We start from the raw sequence: 17,941 nt of genomic DNA, 5'->3' as shown, positions 1-17,941 counted from the left end.
ATAGCATCTGTCTCTTGCGCTGGACAAGGCAGAAAACTATCAAAGCACCCCCACACCACCCCTGGCTCCACATGCCTGAGGAAGACAGGGTGTCCTGCTTTAAGAGTGAACAGTGGGGGAACTCCCTGGTGGTCCAGTGGTTAGGACTTGGCGCTTTCACTACCGTGACCCGGGTTTGATCCCTGGTCAGGGAGCTAAGATCCCAAAAGCCCTGGGGCGCAACCCCCCCCCAAAAAAAAGAACAGACACTGGGTGTTTAGAAAGCCCACCACATGTGGAGAACCACATTCCAGGATGTTGCCAGCCAACTGCTGGGGTCTCAGCACGTGTAGAAGGGGCACCTGCTTCGAATGCCAGCACCGTTATTTAATCTTCCCCGGCTTTATTCTTCTGTAAAAACGGTAGTAATGGCATATATAAACATGCATGCACACCCGGACATACGTATACAGGTGAGTCATGGCCAGGCCTGACGCCAGCCACACTCACTGGCCCGTGGCCCTGGAGCTCCTGTGGCGCGGGACCCGGGGCTGGGTCACTCTGGTGGCCTCTGCAGGAGGGCGGGTGGGCAGACAAGCCCGGTCAGAGCGGCCCCTCCTGACTTCCCCCAAGGCTGACGGCTCCCTACATTTTGCCTCTCTGCTCCAGCCAGTGTGAACGGAACCCCTGCCCCATGGACAGCAGGCCCTGCCGTCACATGCCCAAGACCATCTCCTTCCATTACCTCTCTCTGCCCTCCAACCTGAAGACGCCCATCACACTCTTCCGCGTGGCCACGGCCTCGGCCCCCGGCCGGCCTGGACCCAACAGCCTGCGGTTTGGGATCGTGGGTGGGAACAGCCGCGGCCACTTTGTAATGCAGCGCTCGGACCGCCAGACGGGGGAGCTGATCCTGGTCCAGACCCTGGAGGGACCTCAGACACTGGAGGTGGATGTTGACATGTCTGAATACCTGGACCGCTCCTTCCAGGCCAACCACGTGTCCAAGGTCACCATCTTTGTGTCCCCTTATGACTTCTGAGGGTGCCATGCGGTCACGGTGTGCAGCAATCTGGGCTCATTTCTCTTCCTCAAAGACTCAGCTGCGGGCGTTGACTGCGACCGACATCTCTCCCCACCCAGCCCACCGCCCATCTGCCTGTCCCCCATGTTCCTAGGGCAGCGCTGCACTCTGTCCCAGGAAGTGGCACCAAAGCGCAGCCCCCAAACCCAAGCTACTGCCATCACACGTTTTTCTGCTTTAAGGCCCTCGCCTTAGGTTACGCACTTTCGCAAATTGGTTTTTGTTTGTTTGTTTGTTTTTTTACAGAGGAATGGGCAGCTTTTCAAACTGCTGTGTTGAGTGGCATTGTGAGCCTGAACTAGCTAGGGAGGGAAGAGCTTACGGCATGTGTCTGAGATGACTGTCCAGCCTCCTGTATTGTTACAGTCAAGCCTTGTTACGAAGTAGTGCTGGTCATGCTGAGGGTCAAATCATGCCCCTGTGCACGTGGCATGGGATGGGGGGGCAGGGTTCCCTTCCACGACCCAGCACGTTCTTGTCTGCATTCCCCTCTGTGACACGCCTGCCAGCCTTCTCATCAGAGGGCCGTGGCAGGGCCTGGACCCCAGTGCAGATTCATCCAGATCAAGGAACCAATGTTCACGTGTAGATTTTGCCTGAATTAATTCCCTTTCGAGAAATCATATCTCAAAACGTAACCTGCTATTATAACTGAAGAAGTCAAGTCTGTGGCTCATCCCTGCCCACCCGGCCTGTCCCTGACCGTGAGCTAGCCCAGTTCCTCCTAGGAGGGGGTACCTGGTCCTCTTCCTGTCTAGGCTGGACCCACTGGGATAAATGAATAAGAAAACACAGCCCTTTCCAAGGGATACAGTTTCATGTTATTTGGCAAGGGGCTTCTAAAACTTTTTATAAGGTAGCACTGCAAACATATACCGAAGTACAGACAATAGAATGAACCCCACGTCCAAATCACCAGCTTCAACAATCAACTCACGGCCAATCTTGCTTCATCTCTGCTCTCACCCCACCCCACGATGATTTAGAAGCAGATCCTGGACCTCACATCCTTTCATCCGTAAATATTTCAGCATTCTCTCTAAACCATAAGAACTTTAAAAAAGCATAACCTCAATATCAATCACACCTAAAAAATCAGCAATAATTCCTTAATACCTTCAAATATTTAGTCATTGTTCAAGTTTCTGAGTGGCTCGTGATTTTTTTGTTTGAATTAGGTCCATGCTCTGTAATTTGTTGATTCACTTCTTAAATCTCTAATCTGTAGCGGTGGTTCTCACGCTTTAGAATATAGTGAGATAACCTGGAGGCTTGTTGGAAGAAGCCTCCTTTGTCCTTGTTAGAAGGTCCTTTGTCCTATAGAATTTCTCACAGTCTGGGTTTTCCTGAGTCTGTCTCTGTAGTGTCTTCTTTTTTTTAACATCTTTATTGGAGTATAATTGCTTTACGTTGTCTGTAGTGTCTTTTAACATGGTCCTCTGTCCTATTTATTTCTTATATATCAGTAGTTATATCTAGAAATTCAATCAGACTCCAGTTAGGTTTATTTTCGCAAGACCACTTTATTGGTGGTGATAGGTTCTTCCAGGGGGAGCCATATCATCTCTAGTTGCCTCTCTTTTCTGATGTTAACAACTATTGATGATTATTCCATAGATCCCGCTACTTCTTTAGGGGTTGCAAATAATATTCTAGTGCTACTGTTTCTTCGTTTATTAGCTGGCATACCTTATAAGGAGAAACTTCCTTTCATCAGTTATTTGGTTGCCCTGAGGTTTGGTTTGTACAGGAAAGACTGGATAAATTTTTTACTTCTTCCCCTTTGTCAGTTTCCAAGGTGGTTCCCTGGCATCTTTCCAGGGTGTCCAGGGAGAGCTGTTTTCTTACTGGAAACGTTACATTACATTATGAACTCATGGTTTAAACGTATTTGATATGTACGTTTCAATCCATTGCAGTTCTTATCTTTCCTGTCACTCAGATTGTCCTCTTTGGCTCTTGTGAACTGCTTCAAGTTGGCTGATTCTTTTTGACACGACCCTAGTGGTCTCTAATAAGAGTTTTGTAGTTACCTTGTATGACAAGACGTTTCAAGCTCATCTTGTATATGCTCCAGCCCTGAAGTTATCGATTTTTTTACCCAGGGATCCCTGGTTCCTTTCAGTGGGGAATGGTCATTAGAGATCAAAATCTGAGTGTAAGGAGGGCTCATTGGTAGTGGTTTGATCATTGTTTCTTGGTTTTAGTGGAAAGAGCTAGGAAATAAGTACTATTCATTTTGTTTTAAGAAGAAACACTACATGAGTTTATACTGATACTTCCAACCCAGCTCAGGAGTACAGGGTTTTTCATGTAACCTCATTGATCTTACATCTGCTCTTCTCTCTCTCATTCTGAAGACCTCCTTCTCAAAATCACCAAAATAATTACACATTGTTTTAAATCCTCAGAATAACAATGCAATGATAACAAAATTATCATCCAAAAATTACTAAAAACAGTTAAGATTTTTCTTTCTCAGTTCCTTTCGTCCTTAGGGTTTATGCTATTAGGGACGTAACAATCAAATAACTCGGAATGGTTCCTCTCTCTGTGGTTATGCCCCAAGCTTGAATCAGGGTTATGGTTATTCGCTTTGTTTTGCTTAAATTTTTAGAGATTGCTTTTTTATTTTAATTTTTAAAAGGAATTGTGTAAACTGTTTACATGGTTCCAAAGTCAAATTCACAAAATGAGCTGTAATCAGAGAAGTCTATATACTAACCCAGTCCCCTCCACCCTACGTCCTCCTTCTACCATAGATAATCAAATTTTTTCCATTTTACCCTTCCATTTCAAAACACATAAACACATGATAAATGATAGCATACTAATTCATTTCACTTTCCTTGATCTTGCTTTTTTTCCTTAACAATATATTGAATATTATCCCATAGAACCAGATAGAATGTTCTCCTATAAAATGCTCCATTATGAGGACATACCATTGTTTATTCAACCAGTCACCCTTGACTGACATTTGGGTTGTTTCCGGTCCTTTGCTATTAAAATACTGCAACGATATGCACTTGCCTTTTTGCATTTTTGCCTCTCTATCTCTAGGGCCAATTTTTCCTCCATAAGGATTATACTACTTTCTATCCCCACGAACAGTGTATGAAAGTTTGTGTCCCTAAAACCAAAGAAGGCCCCAGTGGTGTCCCCAGTTCTCACATCTGTGCATCCACCAAACTCTGCTTTGGAAGGACGGAGAAGCCTGAATGGAGGGCTATTCCACAGCTAGCCCACCCACCTGTCCTGGACTTCTGAGTAGCAATCAACATTCACTAGGAAGACGAGAGGGACAAGCCAACTGGATCACAGGCTCCCGAGGGATGGAAAGTTAGCTAGGCTTTAGAAAATCATCTTATTTTTAAAATGTCATACTTACAACACTAGCAAACTAAAAGGAAAATAAGCCGAAAACAGAATATCACTGCATGGTCACAATAAACTGCATGGTCATGGTCACTGCTTGGTTCACTGGGCATCTGAGCATGTGCTCCAAGGAGAGACACGGTCAGCCTTGAGTGGGTCCACCAGCCACTGACTCAGCTTTCACCAAGCTCACACTGCAGGGGGAGAAAAGTGGACTTCTACGACTTTTACCTTGAACAATGAAAATCTGTAGGTGTTTATAAGCTGCATAAATATTCCTGGATGTCTACAGCGTTCCAGGCACTGTTTTAGTTGTTCAGAATACAATGGATGAGAAGATGGACAGAGACCCTGACCTCATGGTACCCTTACACTATAGCAAGCGAGAAGATAATATATATACACAAGAAAAGTGTGTGATTTCAAAGAGAGATGAGTGCTATGAAAATAAAGGCAGCAAAAGAGGGTGGTCAGTATATACTAACTGTATGTGTAAGTATACGTACATACATCATCCACGTAGCCTAGGTGTTGCAAACACTGTGGTCGTGTGTGGTGACAATCTGATTTCATTTCCTGGTGTTTGGAACTAGGACTCAGAATCTCAAGGGTCTGAAGGAAGTCGTGATGTAAAGCGAGGCCTGGGATGACCACCTTGGGCTCACCTACACAGAGAGGACGACGACGCTACGTGGGCAGAAAGGAAACTTGCAGGAAGGGAGCCTAGTTCTGTGTTCTGGTTATTACCGCTGTATAACACATCCCCAAACTGAGCAGCGTAAAACAATGACTTTAACATGCTCATAAATTCTGTGGGTCAGGAATTCAGACAGAGCACAGTGGGGTGGTTTATATTTACTCCACAATGTCTGTGCCTCCCTCAGCTTGGAAGACTCCTTGGCTGGGGGCTGCGCTTACCTGAAGGGGTCATTCACTCACTTGCATGTCTGGCCTGGGCTGGGATGACTCGGAGACTAGCATTGACAACGGGAAAACTATCCTTGGACTCTCCTTGTGGGTTGGCTTTCTCAGAGCATGGTGGCCTCAGAGTAGGCAGACTTCTGACATGGCGGCTCAGGGCTCTTAGAGTGCCTGTCCCAGAAAACAAGGTAGAAGCTGCATGGCCTTTATGCCCCAGCCTCGGAAGTCACGTAGGGTCACCTCCGCCACACTGTTGGCTGACACAGTCACAAGCAGCCACTGGGTCAAGGGAAGTGGACATGGGCCCGTGACCTCACGGAGTTGAGTTGAACTGAGAGGTTTCAAAGGATTTTAGGGCCGTGTTCTAACCGTGCCACTCCTGCTTTCCTGCTTAGGGCTCCAGTGCCTCCGGAAATCTGGCTTCTGACCTGTGGGTTTCATCAGACAGCCCTTTTGGGTGTTCTTTGCAAACAGATGATCCCTGCGTAAGGCAGGGTTTATACTCAGGCTGGGAGATAAGATCTTCACATATCTCACCAGGGACAATGGGAGAAACAGAGTTAAAGTCCCCATGCACGGTGCTGCAGGTTCACCAAGCTCAGAGGTCGAGGGAAGGGCTGGGACCAGTTCATGGAGGAGCTGGCATTGAAATGGTTCTTACTAGGGAACTCTAGTGGGACATGCAAGCCATCTCCTGGTATACTCACTCTCACAAGGAGCATTTCCAACAAAATCCAGCATCAGCAAAGCCATGGGAAGGTCAGCTGACATGCACACAGGAGAGTATGACTTGGTGAAAACTGGGTTTGGGCTGACAGAATTTTCTGAGTCTCACCACCACCTCCAAATGAAAAATCAGATTTTCTCCATCTAGTTCTTAACCTCCAGGAAGCTCTTTAGATATACTTTTTAGAGGAAAAACAGGCTCCATGGTATGTATACCTTGCTGACCTGAGCCAGGATTCACAACCGTCATGTGGTGGCACTTGGACAATATCTCGCCTTCCTTCCCTTTACAGTTGGCTGAGTGGTCACACATGGTGCTGGAGATAAAGATCTCTGTTTCTTAGACTCATCTGTCCTCCCCACCCAAGCCATCAAGTTCCATCACAGGGAGAGTTTGTTTTGTTCCTCACCTCTTGCCAGAGTCCTGTGGGCTAAGATGAGCTATGTACTCATTCCTCCCTTCCTGCCTTCAGCTGGCAGACAGTGCCAAACTTGGTTGGGGGCCAGGCCTTGGAAGCTGGAGAAAGGGCACCATCTTCTAAGGGGTCTTTCTCATTCCAATGCTGGCTTTACAGTGGTCTGGAGTCTGCCCACGGGACAGATGTATCTCTGCAGAGTTACTTGGCCACGTGGAAATTCAACACACTCCATGTTCAGTCATGATCACTGTTTCCCTGAGTGCAGCCGGACCTTAGTGGGCAACCCCAAATTCCAGAGCCCCGAGTGAGCTGGCCCCTGCCGACCTCCTGGACCACTGCTTGTAATGCTTCCAAATGCACCAGCCTCCCTCCTTCCCCTGGACTCGGCCAAGCTCATTCCTGCCCTGGGGCTTCTGGGTCTGCCGTTTCCTCCTTGCTCTGCCCCTCATTCTGTTCTCCACTTGGGTGGGTTCAAAAGTCCCCTCCCCAGAGAGGCCGTCCCAGCTGCCCTTGCCAATGCTGCTCACCCATCTGCCATCCCTCTTGATTACCTTTCCCTGTTTCGCTTTCTTCAAAAGTACTTTTCACTATCTGAAATGCTATTTGTTTGCCTGTTTTCTGTCTCTCCCCATAGCATGAAGCCTGTTGGATGCCCATCCAATATCCATTTCCCTTTTCCACCTTCCATAAAGAAACCTGTTTTGCTCAGAGCCCCTTCCCTCCTTGTTATGAGCTGAACTGTGTACCCACACCCCAATTCTGATGTTGAAATCCTAACCCCTAGTACCTCAATGTGACTGTATTGGGAAATAGGGTCTTTAAAGAGGTAATTAAGTTTAAATGAGGCCATTAGGGTGGGCTCTAATCCAACAGGACTGGTGTCTTTATAAAAAGAGATTAGGCAACAGACACACACAGAGGGAAGACCGTGTGAAGACCCAGGGAGGAGAAGACAGCCATCTACAAGCCAAGGAGAGAGGCCTCAGAACTCAGCCTTGCTGACACCTTGATCTCAGACTTCTAGCCTCCATAATTGTGTCTTGGGTCCTTTGTGATGGCAGCCCTAGTAAACCAATACACTCCTCATTCCAGCCTGTGACTCAGGGGAAGGCGATCACCCACCACCCACCCTCCAGGTTCCAAGGCAACCACAGTGAATGAAGGGAATGGGCAGAATGAAGGGAACGGCTTTCTTATTACATGGTTGGAAAGGTCTCTATCTTTTCCACTGAATAAGAGGGAATATGTCATCACGGTTGCTGCTGGAAACCATTTTACGGACAATGAAAGAAGCTAGTATAAGGAAAAAGCCTCCTGGTGAAAGGCAGAGCCAGATGGAGCTGGGGTCCCAATCGAAATACCCCTGGAAACTTTCCTGCCTCTGGACTTCCTGTTACATATGATAATGGGGTTATGGTTTAAGTGGGTTTGAGATGGAATTCTTGTTGTTTGTAGCCCAAAGCATCCTGGATCTAACTGGCTGGAATCCCAGCTCCATGAGAGCAGGCATCTTTTTTTGGCCGCGCCGGGTCTCGGTTCCAGCATGAGTGCTTCTCTACTTGTGGTGCGTGGGCTCCAGAGCACACGGGCTCGGTAGTTGCGGCTCGAGGGCTTAGCTGCCCAGTGGCATGAGGGATCTCAGTTCCCCGACCAGGGCTCCAACCTGCGTCCCCTGCACTGGAAGGTGAATTCTTAACCACTGGGCCACCAGGGAAGTCTCAAGAGAGCAGGCATCTTGTCTGCACACCTGCTGATGTAGCCCCAGCACCTGCTCTCCCCGGCAGGTGCTCAACACTTGCCTAGAGACTGATGACTGGAGAACCTTAAATCATGAGGACCAACGTGAATGCATTAAGAGGGGCCACCCATCGCACCCACAAACAACTTGGCTTTAATTTAGTTTGTAAAGATCAGGGCCCTGAGGCAGTGGATTGGGGAAGGGACTATTAGAAAGATGAGTAGGAAGGAAACAGTAGTGAGAGCCTCCTGAAGATGGAAATCCTTAATGGAAACCCATGGACAAGGTGACAGACAAGCCGCAAAATGTTGGGTTGGCCAAAAAGTTCATTCCAGTTTTTCCCAATTGGCCAACCCAACGAAAGAGCTGGCGATCAGGGCAAACATTGGCAAAGCTGGCCAAATCGCTCCTATTCTCCCACCTCTGGGCACTTCCGCCCCCTTGTGGTTCGGTCACACTATTGCAGAGTTCTTTCCCTTCCCTGATGGCCTCTGGCCCCACTCAGGTGGAGGCTGCGCTGACAGCTCAGGCGCCTACCTGTGTGACACAGTGAACCGCTGGCCCACGATGTGCGCAGCATAAGCAAAGTATCATCCTTGGTTGTTTCAAGCCACAGAGATGTGAGAGCTGTCTGTCACTCTAGCATAACTATCCTGACTGACGCAGGGCAGAAAGGGACAAAAGTAAAATAAGGGAGAATCCCTCCATCGCTGATGATGACATCGTGCTATGGACTGAGGCGTGGGATGAACTCAACTCCTTATACGTGCTTAACACCAAACAAACACAAAAGCCACACACACAAGTGATACCTTAAATTGCAAAACTGGGCTACGGTGGTGTGTCTCAAAGGTTGAGGTAGGCTTCCCAGCAACACGGAGGAGTTTTAGGAGGCCCCAGAGGCCCAACCTCAGCTCTACTGCAACCTCCTGCCTCAGGAGCAGAACAGGCCTCGTGTTTTGGCAGGACTGTGTCTGCCAAAAAGGTATGTTCGAGTCCTAACACCTGGTACTTGTGAATGTGACCTTGCTTGGAAACAGGGATTTTGCAGATGTAAATAGTTAATTAAAATGAGGTCATACTGGATTGGGGTGGGCCTTAACCCAATGTCCAGTATCCTCATAAGAAGAGAAAACAGATGCAGACATACACAGGGAGAGAAGACAGAGGTAGAGACTGGAGTTAGGCTGTCACAGCCAAGAAACGCCAAGAATCGCCAGTCACCACCAGAAACTAGATAGAGGCAAGTAAGGATCATCCCTTAGAGCCTTCAGAGCGTGGCCATGCCTACCCCTTGACTTTAGACTTCTAGCCTCCAGAACTGAGAGAATACATTTCCGTTGTTCTAGGCACCGAGTTTGTGGTCCTCTGTTACAGCAAATGAACAACACACCTTGTATCCTGGCCTCCTCTGCAGAGCATCTGCTGAGGGTCAACCATCCCACCTCACCGAGGGAGGGGGCACCTCCATTCTGGGGAACTTGGACAGCCACCTAGTGCCAAGCACACTCTTCTCTTCAAAAGCCCACATCCCAGCCTGGTCATCCTTTTCTTCGTCAATAACCTTGGAGCACTTAAAAGTGATAAAAAACAATCACCTTATTTGTGTAATTCCTGCTCAGCTGAGAGTCAGAGAGGACCATTTTGCAATGAGTGCAGAGTCACGTTGGGGACATTCAGGAGGCTAATTTTCAAACACTGTGGCCTTTTTTCTTTTTTTTGAAAGAGAAGTTGACTAATTTTATAACCAGCAGTGACATAATTCTACTTATTTCAGCAGAAAGAGCTGAAACAAGGGGCTCAATCAGCGTATTTCATAAAGAGATTCACTGAGTCCAGGGATAAGGAAGGACTTATGGACTCTTAATCCCAACCCTGGATTATGAGCCTAGAAGACTGGACATGAAATCAAAACCATTCTCCCCTCAGGGTCTGCAGGATCAAAAGCTTCCTCTCGCAGGGCTCCTCCCCTCCCCACAGCCCCTACCCTGGGTCCCCCGCACCCCTACCACCTCTCCAGCAGCATTCCTGCAGCAGCAGGAGATGCGGCTCTCCCCCCTCCACCCACCAGGACAGTGCAGCCTCAGAAGTCCCCTACCCCATGGTCTACGGTGTATGAAACTGCTGTCGTTCACAGCAGGGGACATCGTGGAACAAGTGAAGTACCAGATAAAGTCAGGTTCTGCCCTAAAAACCAGAATGCAAGGCCTGCATTTCCTTTTCCTCTGACACACACAGAAAGGGAACACAATTTATAAGCTAGATCAAAAGTGAGTCAAGGGACTTCCCTGCCGGTCCAGTGGTCAGGACTCTGCACTTACACTGCAGGAAGCACTGGTTCCATCCCTGGTTGGGGAACTAAGATCTCCCATGTGGTGGGATGTGGCCAAAAAAAAAAATTGAGTCAAAAGAAATGGACAGGGGACTTCCCTGGTGGCGCAGTGGTTGAGAATCTGCCTGCCAACGCAGGGGACACGGGTTTGAGCCCTGGTCCGGGAAGATCCCACATGCCGCGGAGCAACTAATCCCATGCACCACAACTACTGAGCCTGCACTCTAGAGGCCGTGAGCCACAACTACTGAGCCTGTGCTCTAGAGCCCGCGAGCCACAACTACTGAGCCCGTGCACCACAACTACTGAGCCTGCGCTCTAGAGCCCGCGAGCCACAACTGCTGAGCCTGTGTACCACAACTACTGAAGCCTGCGCACCTAGAGCCCGTGCTCCACAGCAAGAGGAGCCACCGCAGTGAGAAGCCCGCGCACTGCAACAAAGAGCAGCCCCCCCACCCCGACTTGTGTAGAAATCAGCGATTTTTTAGAACATGGCTGCTCTCATCTGCCGATGCTAGACTTCAGCTGCAACATGTCCAGCCTCCAGCCAACCCTGCTCGCTTCAGACTGGCCCCCACAATTTGAATTGGCCCTGGCCAGTCCATCCTGTTACTGAAGGCAGCGGTTTTTGTATACTGACAGGCTCCCTCGGTTTGTCTCAAGTCTGAAGTCAAGGGGAGATTCTATTGGCAACCAAGGACCTCTGTGCAGTCCTGAATGGTGGGTTTTCCCTCCAGTTCCAGGGCTTGTTCCTATACTTGGTGCTCCAAAGTGTATAGTTATCCCGCCCCTTAGACTGTCTAGTTGGTGAATATATTGTGCAGTGTTAAGTACATCGCACCCTTAAAGCTGTTTGCCCATTTTGTCTTTATTTCAAAAATCTGAACAAATGACTAGCATATGCTTGAACTCTTAGTGAAATTTAAATGTTAATAAAATAGTGTACACCCCCCCAAAAAAAAGAGTAGCCCCCGCTTGCCGGAAATAGAGAAAGCCCACGCACAGCAACAAAGACCCAACACAGCCAAAAATAAAATATATATATATATAAAATAAATAAATTTATTTTAAAAAAAAAGGACAGGAATTCCGCAGAAGTTCCTTCAGAGTCGGGGCCTTCCCTGAATCTGAGAAACCATCCTGCCGTGTCCTCGGGCATCATGCACGCAACGCTCTCCCACTGCTGGACAGGAAGGTCATTTCCTAGCATCCCTCCATCTCTTACTTGCCACACTTTGATAAGAGCAAAAAACTGCTCGGCTGCCAGCCAACCTTAGGGGGAAACCGAAAATTGAAACAGAAGCCACAGCTTTTCAAAACAGGCTGCTCTGGGACTCACACCACCCAGAAACTGCACCCATTCAGAGCGTGAGCGTCGTAAACTCTTAAGTGTAAACTCCTAACACCAGCTCACTCACAGGGACAAGACCACCGGCTCTTCCAGCAACTCTGTACTTGACATATTCTGCCCCACTCCCGCCAAGGCCATCCCAGGACTGACTCAAAAACTCTGTTTATCTTTCCCTCACTCCCTCCTGTTGAGCTGCCCCCAGTCCCCAGAAATGCAATCTCTGTCTTGATGCAGCAAATTATAAACCTGCTTTGTGGACCCTAAGGGGATGCCGGGTGGTCTTTGACTGATGGGCACCAACCTCCAACGTGAGCAACCAGGGATCCACCTGCTCCCCAGATCCACACACACTGGTAGGCGGTGACCAGCTGGGAGGCGTGTGCTAGGTAGCTGGCGGCTGGTACTAGTTAAGAGGCCCAAGTGTGGAAATGAGAAGGAACCGTGCCAAGTGTGGAGGGCCCCTCAGCCGTGCACACGCACATACGAATGTCACACAGAGGGAGGTGTGTGCACGCCGGGCTGACACACAGGAGAAACTTGCTGTCAGCCACCCTCCTTCCTTTCTGCCTGTCTGGGGATTTACTTGAGCAGAAGGACCCATCATCCCCATCTGCGCTGTTTCACGGTTTGGCCTCTACCACTTCAAGTCTTAAACATTTTAAGAAATCACTTTCATTCTTTTCACCTAAAGGGCCACCCTTCTTCCTATGGTTGGGGGAAATATTTTAATGATTAATGACTAGTGAGTGAGGGCCTTTTATGTGCCTGATCCTTGCAGGGAATACAGCCTTCAACAAGACAGAGACCCCCGCACACCCCCTGTAACAGTTCCAGAATATCAGGGAGGGCAATTTAAGGGGTGTGAGGGCTGCTGAGCCCAATGGAGGGTGGAGGGCGAGGGATGCCCTTGCCTTAAGTTCGCTAAAGCTGCCCCCGACACAGAAAATGTGGGTGAGGCCTCAGAGGAAAGAGGGAAGGCCAGTGAGGGCCTGAGGCCATGGACACAACTGCTGGCCTGAACTCCCATTCCCCACTCCTGCAACTTGACCTGGATGGTTCTGAACAGACCCTCGCTAATTCGTGGGTGGGCCCAGGAGGCCGGTTCCATGGTCCTTCATGCAGCTGCAGCACCTCAGCCACGGTATCTTGCTGAAATTTGACAGAACAAAGGCCGAGGGCAGCAGCAGTGTCTCCCCATCTGCTCCTCCTTCCCCTCTTGCCTTCTGAACCCCCAGCTGGAGGGGCCTGCACATCCCATTCGAAAGTCAAGGTCATTTTCCCCCTTCTTTTTTCTGGTGCAGATCTAGCTGGAAGGCGCATCCCCAAGAGCACAGCCCTGCAGAGCTGCTGGCGGTCTTGCGGGAGGCTGGGCGGCTTCTGTTTCCTGAGAGGTGGCTCGCATCACCCCCCCAGCTTGGGAAGAACATAGAACCCTTCACAGCTGCACAAGGACAGCCATTCAGCCCCCGAGACAATCAGGAATTCACTGGGACCAGGTTTTCCTTCTTCATGGACTGAAATGACTGTTTTATGTGCCTCTGGCTGAAATAAGGAGCATTTCTGTTGATTCCGGGTTCACCTAACTGAGCTCAGCTCCACGAGGAAGTTGAAGTTGGCTTGCAGTTCTCAGGCACACAGAAGGCTGAAAGAGCTGGTGTGTCAGCAGATATGGGCTGAATCACAAATCTGTTCAGGAAGTCCAAGATTAAAGTCCAGTTTATATTATTATGTAACAAATTTACCTGCCAAGCAACACATCCAGGCAAATAAATTGGAAATATTTTTGCACAGGATACAGCTGGGATACAAAACTCATATTTATTTAAGACTTATGTGAACGGTAAATAAGGCCACTTCTGTGGAACCCCTGAAAAAGGCAGTTTAAACATTTGGAGCAGGAACGAAGGCCCTAAATACTCAGGAATGAGGAGCATCCTGCCAGGAAGATGAGTTCCTGGACCGCCAGGCAGGAAAGGGGGATTCTGAAATAAAAGGACTAGGAAAATGACACACATTCAGTCTTCATATCAAAGATAAATATTTCTAAAGTACAGGCATGAAAAAAAAAAAAAGTCAAACACTTAAAAGTGAACTGTTGGGGCTTCCCTGGTGGCGCAGTGGTTAAGAATCTGCCTGCTAATGCAGGAGACACGGGTTCGAGCCCTGGTCTGGGAGGATCCCACATGCCGTGGAGCGACTAGGCCTGTGAGCCACAACTACTGAGCCTGCACGTCCGGAGCCTGTGCTCCGCAACAAGAGAGGCCGCGATAGTGAGTGGCCCCCGCTTGCCACAACTAGAGAAAGCCCTCGCACAGAAACGAAGACCCAACACAGCAAAAATAAATAAATTAATTAATAAACTCCTACCCCCAACATCTTCTTTAAAAAAGAAAAGTGAACTGTTGTTACCACTTCTGGAATGACAGACTAAGAATCTCTGAAACCTACTACTCCATAAAAGGCATGAGAGAACACTGGCAAAAACAGTGAAAATCAACTTTTTCAGAATTCTGGAAATTAAAGCCTTACAACAATTCAAAGAGAATTTACTCATGAAAAACAGCTGCATCTGGGTAAAACGCCTCGTGACAATGACTTGCCCTAATCTCATTCTCCTCTCCCCAGCTCCACAGCAGCCTTGAAAATCAAGAGCCCCACAATGACAACTGAAAACCAGGACCCATAGTCCCCCAGACCAGGCAGAAGAGATGGGGAGCTCCTCAAAAGCCAAATCCACTCCTCCCTAAATTGTCTTTGATTTGTATGACGGTTCACACTACATTCTCAGGGCCTGTCTTCAGCTGACCAGACTCAAAAGCAATAAGCACATCCAGTACCCAGATCTTGGATTGTAACTACTACAGGTTTTCCTCGACTTACGATGGGGTTCCGTCTCAATAAACCCACCGTAAGTTGAAAATATAAGCTGAAAATGCATTTACTATACCTAACCTACTGAACATCATAGCTTAGCCTAGTTTACCTGAAATGTCTCAGAACATTTACATTAGCCTATAGTTAGTTGGGCAAAATCATCTAACGTAAAGCCTAATCTATAATCAAGTGTTGACTATCTCATGGAATGTATTGAATACTGTACTAAAAGTGAAGAACAGGAGGTTGTCTGGGTACAGAATGGTCGTTAAGTTCTCGGTTGTTTACTCTCATGTTGCAGGGCTGCCCATCATGAGAGCGCATTCTACCACATACCACTAGCCCAGGGAAAAAGATCGTAACTCAAAAACCCAAGCATGCTTTCTACTGAATGCACATCACTTTCACACCATCGTGTGTGAAAATCACTAAGTGGAACCATTTTAAGTTGGGGACTGTCTTCTCAATTAAAAGGAATCTGGGCTCCTTAGAGAAATGGCCCATTCAAGGGCCAAGGTAGGAACATACAAAACAAGCCTGGAGCACCTCTTCCAAGTTCTTAAAGCTGTCGGCAGGATTCAGTAATTTGTGGTTTTAAGACTGAGCCTCCCGTTTCTTCCCTGTCGTTCTGGATACAGTTCGGGATACACGGCCCTCTCGAAACAGGGCAGCTTACTTCAAGGCTAGTAGGGGAATCTGACGCTTCTAATCTTTGACTTCAGGAAGAGCCCAGTCTCTTCCAAGGATTCATCTGATTAGTTAGGCTCCACCTGGGATCATCTCCCTTTTGATTAACTCAGAATCAACCGATTTGAGATCTTAGTTACACCAAAGGTAAAAACCACTTCATCTCTGGCATATAACGTACGTTAACCATGGGAGTGAAGTCCATCCTGCTCACAGTGATGCTCACACCCAGCACGTTATACAGGCGGTGTTCACTGGGGACGAGGAATCTTGGGAGCCGTCTTAGAATTCTACTTCCCACAAAGCGGGTGGGAAAAAGGGAGGATACAGGGAATCGCTTGTTTTCATTAAAAACCTTTTTATGTTTTCATAATTCATTAATCCAAAATAAGTCCCATAACAAATTTTACTTCGCAGTAAATTTTTCCCTATATACATATGTAATTTCATTTCAAAATTACATTCAACCAAATCTAAATGTCAGTAACTTAATAAGAGCCACCATTTTTAATGTACCAATAAGAAAAAATAACCTGCCAATGAAAATATGATATTCTATCAACTGTAAAGTACATCCCAATCTCAGAGATGTCGACCACAAGAATAAATACACTCGTTTCTTACTGTGTGCTGCCTACAGGAGCCCAGACGGTGAATACAGCCTCCGGTGAAGAGGGCGGTGAGTGGGGACCCATGGCCTTCGGATGGACAAAAGCAGCTTATCCTTGGCTCACATGTATTAGCCTGCCTTTGGCTGCAAGTAATATAAAGCCCAAATCAAAATGGCTTAAACAGTAAGGAGAATATATGATTTCATGTGCCATAACATGAAATCTGAAGGTTGGCTATCTTCTCTCTAAGAGCGGAGAATTCCATGGTTCAGTTGTTCTCACGGACCCAGCTTCTTCCCATCTCTTTTCTCTGTCATCTTCAGCTGCTTAGCTGGCTCCCCTTGAGGTCCCTAAGACAGCTGCATCAGTTCTGGGAGTCTATTTAGACATGGCAACGTCTAACCTCTTCCTGTCTATCTCAAGAGATGTTAGCTTTTCCAGAAGCACACCAGAGGACATGAATTCGTATTTAAAGCTTAAACCGGGGCTTCCCTGGTGGCGCAGTGGTTAAGAATCCGCCTGCCAATGCAGGGAACACCGGTTCGAGCCCTGGTCCGGGAAGATCCCACATGCCGCGGAGCAACTAAGCCCGTGCACTACAACTACTGAGCCTGCGCTCTGGAGCCCGCACACGACAACGAGAAGCCCACGCACTGCAACGAAGAGTAGTACCCACTCACCACAATTAGAGAAAAAGCCCGGGCACAGCAACGAAGACCCAATACAGCCAAAAAACAAACAAACAAAAAAACAACAAATAAAGCTTAAACCAATTACTGGCAAGAATGGCACTTCCATTAGTTGTTGAGACCAGTGGTTTTCAATGGCTGTTTGTAGAATCATCTGGAAACGACTGAAAAATCTCATGTCCACATCCCAGGCTTCCCCCCAAACTCCCCAAAATCACAATTTCTGGGAGTGGGCCCCAGGCATCAGTATTTTTTTAACCCCTCAATGGTTATGTTTATTAAAACTAGTCAGTGAACTGAGGTACCTGTGCTGGAAGTCAGGAATCCTATTAAGACAGGGAGCAGGTCATTCAATACCTCTGCGCCTGAATTCCTGACATTCTACAACTAGATCAAGTTAACACACTGGAAGACTACATACGTGACTTATACTTTCTTACCAAATGACAAAAATTGAGTTTTGCTGTCACGTGGCTTTCAGTAACTGACTGTAAAAAAGTTATATGAAACCTGTCACAAAGAATCTTAGAAATAAGAATTCTCTCCATTCTACTCAGTGATTTCCATAATGAAGACCTACGTAAGAACCATTTTTATGAAGTATTATTAGAAGAGTTAGGCTTTGCACCCTCCCTCTTTTCTGAAAATGAGAGGTAAATAGATAACCGCTTCATCCTTTTTGTTTGGGCTCCAAAAGAGATCAGAGATAGGGCTTCCCTGGTGGTCCAGTGGTTAAGACGCCATGCCTCCACTGCAGGGAGCATGGGTTCAATCCCTGGTCGGGGAACTAAGATCCTGCATGCCACGCAGGGCAGCCAAAAGAATTTTTAAAAAGATCAGAGATAAATTTAATACAGCCATGATAACCATGCTGACCAAATGACCTGTAAATCCATGTACAGCTTTCCCCATTACAACTTCCTTGCTTGTATTTCCTCTGGTTCAGATTTTTCTTTACCTATGGTATTATTACACTCATACTTGCTTGGAGCTGCATCAAGGGTCAGTGAGATTTACTTCATAAGAGGAAACCGAAGGGAGCAGAGAGGAGCAGAGGCCAATGGGCACTAAAGCCTCGTATGGCCGAGATGGCCAGACTTCAGAGCACTTACAACCAGGCAGACAAACAGACCCTGATTCCAGGGACAACAC

At 47.6% G+C, this 17,941-nt stretch overlaps 2 protein-coding genes across 3 annotated transcripts in view; one reads left to right on the top strand and one right to left on the bottom strand.

The window, feature by feature from the left end:
- The window catches only part of FBLN7 (fibulin 7), a 48,852-nt gene extending 44,765 nt beyond the window's left edge, over positions 1–4,087 (top strand). For both annotated transcript variants that reach the window (XM_032651977.1, XM_032651979.1), the window contains one exon: positions 649–4,087. In XM_032651977.1, the coding sequence (XP_032507868.1) occupies positions 649–1,021 (373 nt within the window). In that variant the 3' untranslated portion in view covers positions 1,022–4,087. The remainder of the gene's footprint in view (positions 1–648) is intronic.
- A 12,138-nt stretch (positions 4,088–16,225) lies between these two features.
- Positions 16,226–17,941, bottom strand: part of ZC3H8 (zinc finger CCCH-type containing 8) — a 38,009-nt gene continuing 36,293 nt past the window's right edge. Inside the window, exon 9 of the mRNA XM_032653385.1 lies at positions 16,226–16,243. The gene's annotated coding sequence lies outside the window, so the exon portion shown is untranslated. The remainder of the gene's footprint in view (positions 16,244–17,941) is intronic.

The sequence above is a fragment of the Phocoena sinus genome, chromosome 13 (genome assembly GCF_008692025.1).
Source record: "Phocoena sinus isolate mPhoSin1 chromosome 13, mPhoSin1.pri, whole genome shotgun sequence".
In the NCBI taxonomy this organism is placed as follows: Eukaryota; Metazoa; Chordata; class Mammalia; order Artiodactyla; family Phocoenidae; genus Phocoena; species Phocoena sinus.
Note: the sequence above shows the minus strand (reverse complement) of the source record. Positions and strands in the feature narration are given on the sequence as shown.